Raw genomic sequence first — 15,934 nt, 5'->3', positions numbered from 1 at the left:
GTTCCATCCTAAACCAATTGGTGATAGGAGAAGTGACATATTAGAATTTTATAGTGGTTTCAAGTCTATGTGAACACCGATGTGGGATAGTTGTAATATATTATTTTAGTTTTAATTGCTTGCGTACAAATCCTAACAACCTCGTCTCATTATACTGCAAGCAATTTCTTGATGCATTTGACTTTCACTCCTTCCACATAATGGTTGAGTGACATGCATATCGTAGATTCTTTGTAAAAGGGTCCACTAGGTTGTGCTCAGATCCAATATGAGTCACAACGATGTCTCATCTTCTCACTTTATCTCATGATATGATATTTCATTTCATTGTGTATGTAATCATTATAGGGATTGCACCAGAGTTATCACAGTAAACCGTAATGCTCTTTGACATGTTAAAAATTATGTTCAATAGAGTATGAAACACCTCTATATCTAGTCTACATAATAGAGTTTGTGATTTATTTTAACTTCACACTCATTCATGTCATAGCTCCACCTCCTAAGGAAAAGTCATACTTAGAGGTTGACTCGTTTTAATCTTGATTCTTGACTAGTTTGAAAATCTTAGTGTTACCCATATGAAGAATATTTTTATGGCAAGCTACCATTCCTTTCCAAGGTTAGGCTGATATTAAGTCTCCATGCATACGACAACATAAATATTAAGCCTAATGCACATCATAATTTACATCGGACTTCCAATTGTTGAAGCATATGAAATTCTTTTGATTAGTGCAATTAAGAGTGATATTCTAAAGCAATTTTATACTAAAAATTGAGTTGATTAGCATGTTTTAGATGCCAAATAACTTAGGTGAGTGATGAATTATCAGAAAAAATCCAAATTGAGCAAGCTGAACTCCCAAAGACATGACAAAAAAGACCATGAAAGAGGAGTGATTTTGAAAGGAGGAACACTAAAAAAAGATGTGGCATATTAGAGCAAAGAGGTGCAAGATGCAACAGATTACCACCCCTCTCTCTTAAAAAGGTGCATGTAAAATGAGGATTGAAGCTTGAAAAACGAGTTTTCAGTTTGCTATTTAGGGGACTAAGTCTTGTGGTTTCACTAAGATTATGAAATTCAATTAAATTAAAAATTAATATCAAATTTTGTTTGATTTTTCAAACATACCAACTTAATAATTTAGAATTGGATATATCAATTATTTAATTTTATCGAGCAAAGAATATAGAATTCAATTTCAGTACAACTCCAATTATATAATAGCAATAGAATCCCAAAAAGAATTATTGGGCTTGTGATTTCTTTCTTAACAGTGAAGACATAATATCTCAAATGATTTAGAATTTGTATCTGATTATTCGAGCCGATCCAATGAGACAATTTAAATGTATTAATTATATTTCAAATTAAAAGTGCAATCATGAAAATGAAATACAAGATATAAATGGAGTATTAGTAATATTTAAAAAATGAAATACAAAATGAAAATGAAATACAAGGTTATTACTTATTAGTAATATCAAAGACCACAACTTTATTCCACTTTATTTCTACAAAGTAATATCTAAATCTTATTATATTCGTATAGGTTATTACTTATTAGTAATATCAAAGACCAAAACTTTATCCCACTTTATTTCTACAATAGTTGCAAAAGAATAGGAAAGAGAGAAATCCAGAAATTTAAACTCCCTCCAACACAAATCAAAATGATTGATGGCACCACAACTACCACAATCCCAATAAAAAAAAATTCAATCTTTTATTGTGACCCCAAATGCCCAAATGTGTCCCATTTCAAAACCACGCTGTCGCCGCCTCCTTCACCACTAAATTTGTTTGAATTGGATTACGGTAAAACCGAAGTCACAATTTGAGAGGCCATAAGGTTTTCCAGTGGCAGTGAAAATAGAAGAGAGCTTTGTACAATTGCACTTGTACATGAGCTCATCTCTTCTCTCTTTCGTCGCCGGACTCCCCATTTCCGTTTAGCTGTAGATTTTTGGGGAATTTCTAGTTGAGGGCGAATGGGGAGCAATAACCGGTGGAACTGGGAAGTGGCGGGGTTCGAGCCGAGGAAATCGGTGGAGCAGAGAGATGATTACCGGAGGGTGCCGGCGGCGCCGCGCCGCTACTCGATGTCGATATCATCGCAGTCGGACTTGTCCAAGCAAGCCGTCAACTCCACGCTCGTTCGCTTGAGCGACAAAGTCAAGGTCAGTGTCTATCAATGCGTATTGCTGAAGAAATAATTAATATATTTTATAGTGTTTATTCGAAATGCTTTTAATTGGACTCGGCAATTTGAGCTGGCGCACGATTGTTTGCGTGAGTGAAACCCGGTCGGTTTGAAGTAGTTTAACAGGAGCTGATTTCAGATCCTTATTGATACGTTTGTGCCTAATAATACTTGAGAATGCGGGGGTTTTTGAGAGTTAATTTTCATGGATGATTATGATTTGACGGCTTAGATGTTTGGGAAGTTGTTGATTTTTCGTTTAGTTTATGAGAAAATGGCAGCCTCAATAGTTTCCTTTGTTCTGGATTTGGCGTTGGTTGAAGAAAGTGCTTGACTTTAGTTGCCAATATTCACTTTCTAGTTTTAGTTGTCGAAATCATGTGGTAAGTATCGTATTTCCAGTCATTTACTTCAGCGAGGTAGGTATATTGTCATTCTCGGAATTGGTTTAGTCTAGGTGAGCGTTAGGATGCGCAGCGAACTTGGCTATTCTGTAGGAAATAATGCTCGTGCAGTGGTCTATATCCTATCTGTCTAATACTTGCAAGAGCAGTAGATATTAAGATCAAGGAGCAGAAGGTGTGAGAGAGTTTTACAGTACAGAGGTCTGAGAACAAAATGAGATTTGTTGAGAAATTGTTCTGGATTATTCAATATTTGAGGTTGCATGCTATCAAATATATTGAGCTGGCATAAATACCTTTACCAGCAGTTAAATAATTTGCGGAACTTTACTTTCTTTGCTATTACGGAAGGGATATTGTTCCTCTCCGTGTGTTGTGCCATGAAATTTTCTCTCTGCTAAGTATGACAGTTGAGAAACTAATAAGAAATACAGAACTCTGGCAAAAGGTAGGCTAGTGTATGAAGGATTCTTTTTCTGACTTTTGGTTGTTTACATTTCTAGATTGGTCACACTGTAGATTCTGACTCTCGTGTCTGTTTCAGTCATATGCTAAGTGAAGTCCAGCACACAATGCCCTTTATATGGATGATTACCTCAAAATGATAGCGTAAATAAATTTTGGTTAGAAATAAATAATGAAAAATAAAGAAGCTTGGGAAGACTGCTTTAAGCTAGTGGAAATTTGGAAATCGTTGACTATCTGAACTAACAGGTGTTAACTGCTGCCAGCTAACAGTACCTTTTTAGAAATTTTATATGCATTTTTGCTTGTAGTCGTAGTGAGCAATATTCTTTCACGATCAGTCTTGGAGATCACTCTAGAGCTTTATTAACTGTTCTAAGGTTTTGCATGCTTTCTTGAGTACTGTTAGCATGGTTTTTGGCTTTTCGTGGGTTCAATATGTTTGTTTTACTTCCACTATTCTCACCTATTAACTGGAACAAGCTTGCTCCTACTCTTTCATTAAAATCGCCGCCTTTACTTTGTTTGAGCAGCTGGCCAGAGAAGATTACATGCAACTAAGACAAGAAGCCATGGATCTCCAAGAATATTCAAGTGCTAAACTTGATCGAGTGACACGTTACTTAGGTGTACTGGCTGATAAGACTCGTAAGCTAGGTAAAGTGTGCCCTTTGACCCCTTCGTGTGTTTACTTCGAGCTATACCCAAATTTGTCTGTGTTATCAACTTTAGTCAAAACTGTTCTATGAACAACTGCAATATTTCTCAATGTTTTTTGGGTTGTTTTATTGTGATTGTTGTCTTCTTTGTACACAAATAATACAATGAACTCATTCCCACCATAACGATGACATTTTCGCTCTAACTTTACACCCTACTACTACTTCTTAGGGTCCTCTCATTCTGCTGCAAATTGGCCTTTTGACTCCAGTTTATGACGTTTTTTCTGTATGAATCAATGTAGTTTACTAACTGGAAACAAACCACGTAATTTCCAGATCAGGCTGCCCTTGAAACAGAAGCTAGAATCTTTCCACTGCTATCCGAGAAGAAAAAGCTGTTTAATGACTTATTGACAGCCAAAGGTACTTATTAAGTTATTATACTTAAGACCTCTGGGATTCTCATGCTATCCAAATTCTATATGCATAATAATCACACCAAGAAACATATTACAGGAAATGTAAAGGTGTTTTGTCGTGTAAGACCTCTATTTGAGGAAGAAGGCCCAGATATCGTAGAATATCCTGATGATAATACCCTTCGGATAAACACCGAAGATGAAAGTCTCTCCAATCCAAAGAAGGATTTTGAGTTTGACAGGGTCTATGGGCCTCATGTTGGACAAGGTGGTATCCTATTTCACTTCCTTGGCTTCAGCAGTTTGAAAGAACTGTACTAACTTATGAGCTTCGTTTATGCAGCCGATCTCTTTGCTGATATTCAGCCCTTTGTTCAGTCAGCATTTGATGGATTTAATGTTTCTCTATTTGCATATGGGCAGACCTCATCAGGAAAGACGCATACTATGGTATGGCTTCTCCTTCTCTTCAGTCTTCCCCATCCCGCAGTACTCTGCACTCACTATTGTTTATTTGCTACAATGTATCCTATACATTTCTTTATTTCTCCGATACATATGCTTCTTTGACATATTGATATTTATATAGTAGTATAAATGGTGCCTGGAATCATCGATCTATGTTTTTTTTTTCTATTTGTTCAATCAAACTCTACTGCGTTAAAAGATGTATAGTGAGGGTTCTTTTGTCTCAAAATCTCAATAATATTCATGGAAGAGCTATTGTCTATCTTGGGTCTCTATGTTAGAATCAGTTGGGGTCATTATAAAAGATTGATCATGACATGTGGTTTACTTTGGTTCTGATATCGTTCTAATCTTTCTCCAGGAAGGATCTAGTCACGATCGTGGTCTGTATGCTCGGTCTTTTGAGGAGCTCTTTGATTTATCCAACTCAGATGCAACTTCTACTTCTCGCTATAGTTTTTCAGTTTCAGTCTTTGAGCTTTACAATGAACAGGTTCCTCTCCATCCACATCATGGCATAGTTACCGTCCAACTTTTTTTTATGATGGGATATTAAGTTACTTGCATCCACTCCCATTGGCATGGATCTTTGGCATGCAGCCATGCACATATCTGATGCTGAAAATTTTGGCAAAACAACTTCTTAGAATTTAAGTTGCAAGTACTAAAAAGAAACGAAAAGTTTAACACATCAAAAAGTTTAGTAGACTTATAAACGAAAAGTGAAGAGAAAAATGACAGTTCAATATTTTTTTTACAATTTGACTGATATTTAATTACTTTGTAGTTTGTACGGCCATTGATTTCCATCTGTTCAAGTTCTTTGAGATAATATTATGAAGTGAAGGAAAATCAGATAAACTGTTATCCTTTCCGGCTGGTAAAGGGATTCTCCACTTTTATACAAGGAAAACGTATACGGATTGTAAAAACATAAATATTGAAGTGTGTGAATTTCAAAATTTAATTTTGAAGAAGTAAAAGACTCAAGGGGGGTAGAAACATGGACCCCTGACATATATCATGCTGAACATCATTAACATCTGAGGCTGATATTGCACCTTCCCTTTGCTTTTGTAGATAACTGATTTGCTTCTGGAGTCTGGAAGTAATCAACCAAAAGTCTACATTGGGTCATTGGATTATGTTGTAGAACTTGTCCAGGAAAAAATTGAGAACCCTTTAGAGTTCAACAGGATTCTTAAAACAGCTTTTCTCAACCGAGGAACTGACACCTTGAAGTTTAAAGTTTCGCATCTGTATGGATCATCAATTTAGTGCCTTTCTTAATGCTTCATTGCTTATTTGTGTTTTGTTCCTTGGCTTGTGTTTTTGTTTTGCACTATTTTTATTGGCTCTTGTCCTTTTTCTTTTTTAAATCAAATACACGTCTGATTTCGAGAGCATTAGAAATCACATGCCCTTACTAAATATTTGCGAAAGGTGTAGCGCTCAGCTCTCTACATCAAAAGTTCATCTATAGCAAGCACCATAAGAATGTGTGGATAATGAAATTGTGTATTCCAATGAAAAAGTAGTTGGCATAGTAATCATGTATGATTTTTATGTTCCTATTGATATTTTTCCACAAAAAGTGCTTGGTATAATATATGTAAATGGTAGGTCCTGAATCCTGAGTGAAATGATGCTTAGTTGGATGAAGTTTGTATAATAATGATGGAGGTTATTTCTGATATCTAATTATCTATTTGGTCATTCAAAAATGACTAGTATAGAATCTTTAGTAGGTTTTGGTGCTGCTAAAATTATTTCGCTTAGTGGTCTACGAGCTGCAAAATTTTATCTGGTGACTGGTGTGATGCTAAAAATAAGAGTTAGACTCTGAAGGGTCTTACTTTCAATTAGTGGTGTTCCTGCCTTCATAATTAGATTAGTAGAAAAGATAATGTTTCCAGGATTTTACATGGTTGAATGATGACATGGAATATAACCACTACTGACCTCCATAATCCAATGGCATTTGCTCCGTATCAATTTCAAACTACAAAGAACACTATTTCTACTTTCTATGCATTCGATATGTTGCATCTCTATATCATGGAATGGGATGTGACATGTTTGCATAATAATGCATTTTAATTTCATGTAAAATCAAGATTTTTAATTGCTATGCAGATTTATCTACGCATGTTGTATTCCACTCTCTGTTTGAGAAGAAATTAAAATCTCTGCTTTCTGTATTCTTCTCATTCCATTATTTGTTTCTCTTTTGTTTGTATTTTGTAGGATTGTCATTATACACATATACTGTACAAACTTGATCACCGGTGACAATATATACAACAAGCTTTCTCTAGTTGATTTGGCAGGAAGCGAGAGTTCGAGAGTAGAGGATGAAACTGGTGAACGTGCTACGGAATTGCTACATGTCTTAAAGTCCCTCTCAGCGTAAGTTTAAGTACTGAATTTGGTTTTTCCATTGCCTCTGCATTTCTTTATCTTTAAATTTTAGATCTTCTGTGTGTCTGAAGTTGATGATACAAGACAACTGGTGCAGCTATGGTTGCTTTCCCTTTATATTAATTGCATTCAGAACCATTTTGACGTATTATTTAATTGCATTCTTATTTAAATGTCAAATTGATTTGTTTTGTGTGTTATTCAATTACTAACTGATGTTGATAGGTTCTTTGCAATTTGTATATCTATGTGTATGAACTATTGTACTACTGTCTAAGAAAAGGCTATCTATCCCATTAATGGGTACTCCCTCCGTTCCATAGTATTGGAGGTGTTTCTTTTCGGCACGGAGATTAAGAAAAATTGTGTTGGGTGAGTTAAGTAAAGGGAGAATAAAGTGGAAAATGAAAAAGGTAGAGAGATAAAGAGAGAAAAAAGTAAGAGAGAGTAAAGTAGGTGTGGAAAAATGTGTTGACTTTTACTAAAAAGGGAAATGACTCTATTACTATGGAACGTACCAAAATGACAAAATGACTCTATTACTATGGAAAGGAGGGAGTACATAATTTACCTTTCAATATATGGCTCTATGCTGACATGAAGGTATATATTGTATCAAAGTATCAGTTACAGTGTAATTACTACTCTTTTGGTTTATTCTAGCCATGCTGTCGAATTTCTTTAGTTACCATATGTAAATTTGAATATTCTGCCTACAGATTGGGTGATGTTTTGGCATCCCTAACTTCAAAGAAGGATGATATTCCATACGAGAACTCAGTGCTAACAAAAGTTCTTGCAGATTCGCTAGGTAATAGGTCCCTATGCTCTGGTTTTATTATATTTTTATATTTTATATATTTATATATTTCCCTTCCCTGTTATCATTGCATAGCTAATTATTACTCCCTCTGTCCCAGCTAAGATGACACGTTTTTTTTCGCACTTGTTTTGAAAAAATGATGATAATGGAGTAGTTAAAATAGAGAAAAAAATCATGTAAGTTAGAGAATATTGTAAAAGACACTATCTTCTATTATTATCTTTTTTAATTTATTTTGTCTCCACTTTAACTATTTATTATCATTTTTCCAAAACACGTGAAAAAAAGGAACGTGTCATCTTAGCTGGGACGGAGGGAGTATAAGCTGTTTTCGAACTCAGTATCTAGAGCTTGTGAAATTCAATCCATGCCTATTAAGTGTGTTATAATGTTGATATATTCGCTACTATCCATTTGTATCTTAATATAGAGAAGGTGCTGATTTCCATTGTTAGGATATGTATAAAAAATATGCTGAGTTGGACAAGTTTCTGACCATTTTCTTTTGGCGGCAAAGAACTCATGTACTAGGGAAAGCCTTATGTGAATATGCATGCTGTTTTCAGTGTTCCTATTAGAGTACTGTGGAACATTCTGTCTTACCAATCAAGTAGAAGTTAATTTCAGCTTTTCCTACTCTTGGACTCATTATTGTGCTACTATAAGATGCTCTCAACTCTCAAATTGCACCAACTCAATGCCTTACTAGTTGATATATGATGTCTATGCTACACATTTACTTGAGCTTTGCTGTCAAGTGTCAACTCAATTTTTGTTCTTGAGTAGTTGAGTTGGACTTTCTCGATGTTATAGACTTAACTCTGTATCATTGTTCGGTATGCAGGTGGAAGCTCAATAACTTTGATGATTGTTAACATCTGCCCCAATGTGCCCAGCATGTCTGAGACACTATCTTCCCTTAATTTTTCTTCCAGAGCCCGAAATGCTACTTTGAGCCTTGGGAGTCGAGATACGATCAAGAAATGGAAAGATATTGTAAGTCTGCGCAAATGAAATTGTCTACTAAAGTCTGCGCAATTTGTATCACTGAAAATCTCATGATGCATGTGTTTTGGCAAATGAATCATGGGTTAGAAGTATGTGATAATAAACTGTCTACTAAATTCTGCTGCGAATTTTCTTGCAGGCCAATGACGCACGTAAAGAATTGCTTGAAAAGGAAAAGGAAGCCAGTGAATTAAAGCTGGAAAGCATGGGCCTAAAACAAGATTTAAAGCTTGCAAATGACCAGTGCGTTCTACTCTTCAACGAAGTTCAGAAAGCCTGGAAGGTTTCTTTCACATTGCAGTCAGATTTAAAGGTTTGTAGCACCATGCTTTTCAGCTACTGTGTGCTAGTTAAGTACTGGACTATTTTGCAAAACCCTTTTCTCTCTGAAATTATTACTTCAGAGTCATGCCATCATTCATTAAGTATATTTGCGATACTTTTGGGCCCATAAGATGTTCTGATTATGCTTCCTGAACTGATAGTGACATGATTAATGAGCATTTTTTAGGTTTGTTTATCTGACAATCTCGAATTTGTTTTCCTCTTCATTGCAGACAGAGAATATAATGCTTGCAGATAAGTTTAAGGTAGAGAAGGATCAGAACCTGCAACTACGGGATCAAATAACTCATTTTTTACAAGTGGAACAAGACCAGAAATTGCAGATAGAAAAAAAGGAATCAGCAATTCAAATGTTGCAGGTTGGCTCAGACTTTATGTATTAAGTTCCTTCAATCATACTGGTAGATATGTTGTCATCAATTGACCTGGATCCTGCATTACTCCTGTGTTGAGTGGTACCATGCCTCTCCAAATTCCAAAAGATGATGAAATGCAGCATCCTTCATATATGTTGAAACGGAACGATGGATCCATGAGTTTGTTCCTTGTCGTCTAAGGATATAGACAAGTCGTAATGATGGTACTGTGAATTAACTTCAGGGTCATACTAAATCATGGTCTAAAATTTCCTTTTTTCAGAAGTTTCTCTGTGAAAAAATTTCACAATTGCCAATAAGTATTATCTGTGTTATTACTTTATCTTGTCTTAGCTGTTGGTAATGATTTTTTTTTCTGTTTCTCGGTTGGGGGTTGGGGGATGTGCTGACCAGATAAAGTGGTTAAGAGACAGACATAACTGGATAGGGTGTCTTTGTTCTTGGTTGTCTCTCTTTGATGACTCTGCATTATGTTTCTGGCTATATGGCAAAAGGTAAAAACTTTCAAGCACAACTGAAGAAAAAGGATTTACATACAAATATTGTAGATATTTAACACTTTTAGTGCTCGCAGCCACTTGAATTAGATCTCAACCCTTCCTAATAGGTGAAGGAAACATGATTTCTGGGATGTTACAGTGAATGATTATACTCCCTCCGTCCTATAAAAATATGTGCATTTGAAATGGCACGGGAATTAATGCACAATTGGTAAAGTAAGAGAGGAGAAGAAGGGCAGTTAAAGTAGTGTGGGTGGATAATGTGACCCACATTATTATTAGTGTTTAATGAGTTGTAATGATGGGGCCATAGTGGTATAAGTTGTAAATATATTGATGAATATGGGTAGAGTTGGAGACAACTTTCCATAAATGAAAATGTCCATATTTTTATGGGACAAACGGAAATAGAAAGTGCACATATTTTTATGGGTAGAGTTGGAGAAAACTTTCCATAAATGAAAATGTCCATATTTTTATGGGACAAACGAAAAATAGAAAGTGCACATATTTTAATGGGACATAGGGAGTGTGTTTTTTCAGGTATGGTTGCCAGATGTTTGCATTGTGTGCCAGATATTCTGAAATTTTATTCATGTTAAGAGGTGCATAAGTTTCTCAGTTATGTTTCATGGTTTATTTTGATGTCACCTCCAGAATTTATGAAGCAATAAATCAAATGTTGCTGTATAGCTGAATTTTGCAATATATTCTTGAGACTACGACTGGATCTTTAATACCTCATCATGTTTGTTGCCTCTGTGTAGGCCAAACTGAAGACTGTTGAGTCACAATTGAATGAAGCTCTTCTTATCAACGAGACTAGGACGACAAATGGCTCTGTATCGCAGGCTGAAGAGAATTCAAGCAACAAAGCCACAGGAGATGACATGGATTCTGCTGCTGTTACTAAGAGACTTGAGGATGAACTGAAGAAACGGGATGCACTCATTGAGGTACTTGACCGTTCTAACTGTCCACAAGATGATTTAGTCTAATACATTTTGTTTTTTATTTTCTTGTCTGCAAATTCTTTTTTTGTTTTTAATTTTCTTGTCTGCAAATTCTATTACATAGAGGCATTGTGTCTTTGCTGGAAATATCCTTATATGCTTGGCGAGTTAGTTTTCTGCAACTTCTATTAAAAGTTAAAACTACATAGAGGCATTGTATCTTTGCTGGTATTATCCTTAAATGCTTGGTGAGTAAGTTTTCAGCAAATTCTTAAAACTACATAGAGGCATTGTGCCTTTACTGTTATATCCTTAAATGCAAGGTGAGTAAGTTTGTCTTTTTGGTTTCATTATTTGGCAGAGGTTGCATGAAGAGAATGAGAAGTTGTTTGAGAGGCTAACTGAGAAAGCTTCCTTAGCTGGAACTCCACAGGTTTTAATCTTCTACATATAGCATTTCTTAGAGATGTTATTTTTCCATGGGCTATTATCTTATTCTTGTCCTTGTTTGATATTATTTGTGAAGATACTCATTACTGGCTCGATATATTCTCTCAGGTATCAAGCCCATCTCCCAAGGGACCACTCAGTCAGTCTCGTGACCTGCAAAGGTTTTTTTCCAGTTTGCTTTGAGATCTATTTGAACTTGGTGATCTTTTGTCTATGTCTTTCCTATTAACTTGATTAACTCTACTGTCTATGTTCTTCTATTAAGCTTCACAACTGATATGTCTGACTACTTTTACTTGAACAATTTTTAATAGGAACGAGAATACCAATGCCAAAGGACGCCCTGGTGATGGTGTTCCACCTTTAGCCTCTGAAAAGACTGAGAGAGCTATTGCATTGGTTAAGACTGGTACTGACATTGTCAAAACTACACCAGCTGGCGAATATCTTACTTCTGCTCTGAATGATTTTGATCCTGAACAATATGACAGCCTTGCTGCAATCTCAGATGGGGCTAACAAGCTCTTGATGCTGGTGTGAACCAATATTCATATTTTTATGCATTCAACTGTATATGTTGAAGTTAAAATGGGGAAGCTGTATTCTTGTGTCTATATGTCATCATTTTATAAATTTGATCATTCTATAATTTTTTGTGGGGATTGGATCTCCTTGAGGAAACCCTTTGGTTCCTTGCTTGCATTTTTCTGCGCTCTCCTTAGTATTCTGTGTTCATCACTCGTGGGCCTTCTACCTCCTCTTATAAATACAGTAGGCAACATATAGTTTTTGGTATCATGATGATGAGAAAGCTGAACTTCACTGTGCTGAAGAATGACATGATTGCATCTGTCCCGCAAGTTCAGTCTGCAAAATAAGTAGCCTTCAGAAACATTCTGGCATCTGAGAAGATTAAGAAAATTAGCTTGGTTCCAGAGCATGTGTTAATGACAAAGATCTGAAGTATTTGTTAAGATTGACCTTTTCCTTTTATGGTTTGAGGGTGTTCGGTACATTTGGATCTATCGCCTAGGTTAATCAATAAGAATTGTTTTGTGTGCATTTGCACCCTTCTGGTGTTATCATACATGGTTATGTATGTGTCTCAGCTGAGAAAAACTCGATTGTTAAAAATTTAAATTCTATCATCTTTCATGGAATATAGCTTCCTGATGACTGCTTGGTTTCCTATGTGCAGGTACTGGCTGCAGTCATTAAGGCAGGTGCTTCTAGAGAGCATGAAATCCTGGCTGAAATAAGAGATGCTGTTTTTTCTTTCATTCGTAAAATGGAGCCCAGAAGAGTGATGGATACGATGCTTGTCTCTCGTGTTAGGATTCTCTATATAAGGTCCCTGCTTGCTCGATCACCAGAGCTACAATCAATTAAGGTGCCCTCCCTGTCATGTGTCTATCTACTGGTTGAATAGACAAATTTTTCTACTTGAGTGAAACATTAATTCTTATAATATGATAAGCATCGAGTGTAAAAGTGAAAATGTCTTCTGTGATGTAAGGTTTCTCCGGTTGAGCGCTTTCTTGAGAAGCCAAATAATGGACGTAGTAGAAGCTCTAGCCGTGGTAGCAGCCCTGGAAGATCTCCAGTTCGTTACGATTCTAGTTCAAGGAATATGTTGGTTGGGGACCAAATTCAAGGGTTCAAAGTAAATATAAAACCAGAAAAGAAGTCAAAGTTGTCATCAGTAGTTCTGAAGATACGTGGAATTGATCAGGTAACTTAATCGTGTTTTCCTTCTTGATTCCATCTTTACTCATCACTAGATTTATGTCTTTTGCATTATAGCATGTTTTATGTTATTCTTTATTTCTGTATAGATGAGTTACATTAGTTATACCTCTCTAACAGCTTAAGCCTGAATGAGCTTCTAAATTAAAACGATTTCCTTGTAATTTCAAAAGCAAAGCAACAAATCCACACTCAGGGTGGATGGATCATTCATACCTTGTCATTTCAGAAGCAAAGCAACAATCAATGATTTTTTATTCAGGGAGTAGTTTTGGTACCTTAAGATTGTTAGTTTTATACTCCCTCCGTTCCAAAAAATATGAAACATTTGGTTTCCGGCATGGGATTTTATGAAGTGTTGTTTTGAGTTAGTGAAGGGAGAATAAAGTAAGAGAAGTGAAAAAGTAGAGATGGTGCTGTTTCCATTTTAGGAAACATTTTCATTTTTAATGGGACAGAGGGAGTATTATTCTTTCATAAACTTATATAAAAATATATGGCATTTCAAAGTTCAAACCTGATGAACTGCCTAAACTCAATAAAGGAAAAAATGGGAAGAATATGCCCTTAAGTTACCTCCTCCTTATCTCTTTGCTCCTCGAAGAGGATTTGGCTATTCTTGTGTTTCTTAAGTTGGTGAGGTCTATTATGTTTTCTTTCTATTTCATGTATAAAAGCATTATCTCAGGGCTTCTGCTGATATTTTTACAGTGAATAAGTGAGATCAATGATGCTGAGCAGTTTGTTTGACTCATCTCATTTACTAATACAGGAGACATGGCGACAGCATATAACAGGTGGAAAGCTCAGGGAAATAACCGAAGAAGCAAAAATTTATTCAATTGGAAACAAGGCTCTTGCAGCTCTTTTTGTTCATACCCCTGCTGGCGAGCTCCAGCGTCAAATTCGAAATTGGCTTGCAGAGAACTTCGATTTCCTTTCCATTGCTGATGACACGGCTGCAGGAGCAACTGGTCAGCTGGAACTTCTCTCTACAGCAATAATGGATGGTTGGATGGCTGGACTTGGTGCTGCCCAGCCTCCGACTACTGATGCTCTTGGACAGCTGTTATCTGAATATGCCAGATGTCTTTATACTTCACAGCTGCAGCATTTGAAAGTATGTTCCTACCGTTTTCTTTAGATTCCCATCTTTGTGCAGCTAAGGACAGAGTGTGCCATTATCTAGTTCTTTTGCTATACGCTTTTTTTATATTGTTTTATAGAAATGTAGTTTGTTATGTTTCGCATACTGATATCTACGGTTATATTGGTCAATAAGGATATTGCTGGTACTTTGGCGACTGAAGCAGCGGAAGACTCGGCTCAAGTAGCTAAGCTACGTTCAGCTCTTGAATCTGTTGATCACAAGAGAAGAAAGGTCTGTATCATAGCGCGGTGGCTCTCTTTATCTTGGTTGCCTCACTTCTCAAATACTGAAATTCCGCAAACACTGTTTACTACTGCTAGAGGCTAACTGTTTACTCAATCAGATCTTACAACAAATGAAAAACGACGCGGAGATGTTAAATTTAGAAAGTGGCGCTGCACCTATTCGGAATCCTTCCACTGCTGCTGAAGATGCAAGGCTAGCGTCGTTAATCTCCCTCGACAGCATACTGAAGCAAGTCAAGGTTTTTCATCTTTCTCCAATTTCTCCTCAACTTTCTGGAACTTAAAAACCTTGGAAATTTGAAAATTATCTGCCTCAACAGGATATAATGAGGCAAGCTTCTGTCAATGCACTGAGTAAGAGCAAGAAGCGATCAATGCTCGTCTCTCTAGACGAACTTTCCGAACAGATGCCTTCTTTACTTGACATTGACCATCCGTGTGCTCAGAGCCATATTTCAGAAGCTCGGGATGCTGTAGAGGTATGTATGCAGATGATTTTATGCAGGTCTTAGGTATGCCTTCCGCACTTTTCTGAAAAATTTTATTCGGCTGTGATCCGATGCAGTCGACTGCAGAAGAGGAAGATAAGCTTCTGGAGGCACCACCTCCCGGCACCAAATTTTCCGCAGACGCAACACACGGTTCTGAAACCGACGTGGCACAGTGGAACGTGTTGCAGTTCAACACAGGCTCCACGACTCCCTTCATAATCAAATGTGGAGCCAACTCAAAGTCGGAGCTGGTCGTGAAGGCAGATGCGCGGGTGCAGGAACCCAGGGGTGGGGAGATTGTGCGAGTTGTTCCAAGACCGACTGTCCTGGAGCATATGAGGCTGGAGGAGATGAAGGACGTGTTTGCGCAGCTCCCGGAGGCTGTGAGCCTGCTTGCTCTTGCTAGAACGGGAGATGGAACCAGAGCTCGATATTCTAGACTGTACAGAACTCTGGCCATGAAGGTTCCTGCACTAAGGGACCTAGTTGGTGAGCTTGAGAAGGGGGGTGTGCTCAAGGACATGAAAGCGTGATATGTTTCCTGCCCCTTTTTTTTTGTTGTATTATCTATAGATACACTACGCCTCGACTAGATGGAGCGAGGGTCGGGCCTGGCGTCTTGCTCTGATTCTGGAATTTTGTAGCAGGTCCTACTGTAATTTTTGTGCTTTTATTTGGTTGTTGCAATGGACATCCCTGTAATTGTTTCCGTATTCACCATGTTTATGGAATTGATTTGTAAATACCTTCGGGCCTGGTCTCGGGTTCGGGCTTAATGTATTTTATTTTTTGATGTA

General features: G+C 36.9%; 1 protein-coding gene across 1 annotated transcript; it reads left to right on the top strand.

The window, feature by feature from the left end:
• The first annotated feature begins 1,727 nt into the window (after nt 1-1,727).
• LOC121787097 (kinesin-like protein KIN-14B) lies at nt 1,728-15,934 on the top strand. The gene is made up of 23 exons (XM_042185717.1): nt 1,728-2,187; nt 3,613-3,736; nt 4,078-4,164; nt 4,258-4,428; nt 4,504-4,610; nt 4,990-5,121; nt 5,709-5,887; nt 6,876-7,037; nt 7,769-7,860; nt 8,717-8,868; nt 9,020-9,193; nt 9,438-9,584; nt 10,870-11,058; nt 11,417-11,488; nt 11,614-11,666; nt 11,820-12,039; nt 12,704-12,895; nt 13,022-13,237; nt 14,024-14,371; nt 14,534-14,632; nt 14,745-14,885; nt 14,967-15,125; nt 15,212-15,934. Exons 1-23 carry the CDS (start codon nt 1,999-2,001, stop codon nt 15,668-15,670), a joined length of 3,864 nt encoding a protein of 1,287 aa, XP_042041651.1. The 5' UTR covers nt 1,728-1,998; the 3' UTR covers nt 15,671-15,934.

This window comes from Salvia splendens, chromosome 22, assembly GCF_004379255.2.
Source record: "Salvia splendens isolate huo1 chromosome 22, SspV2, whole genome shotgun sequence".
Classification (NCBI taxonomy): Eukaryota; Viridiplantae; Streptophyta; class Magnoliopsida; order Lamiales; family Lamiaceae; genus Salvia; species Salvia splendens.
The sequence above is the reverse complement of the archived record's forward strand: the minus strand, read 5'-3'. Positions and strand labels throughout refer to the sequence as shown.

Bases quoted from the DNA above. Each gene is read 5' to 3' on its own strand.
- LOC121787097 (XM_042185717.1), top strand. From the start codon at position 1,999: ATGGGGAGCAATAACCGGTGGAACTGGGAAGTGGCGGGGTTCGAGCCG. The intron at 14,372-14,533 runs GTATGTTCCTAC...TTGGTCAATAAG, and splicing joins CACAGCTGCAGCATTTGAAA to GATATTGCTGGTACTTTGGC. The intron at 15,126-15,211 runs GTATGTATGCAG...GATCCGATGCAG, and splicing joins AAGCTCGGGATGCTGTAGAG to TCGACTGCAGAAGAGGAAGA.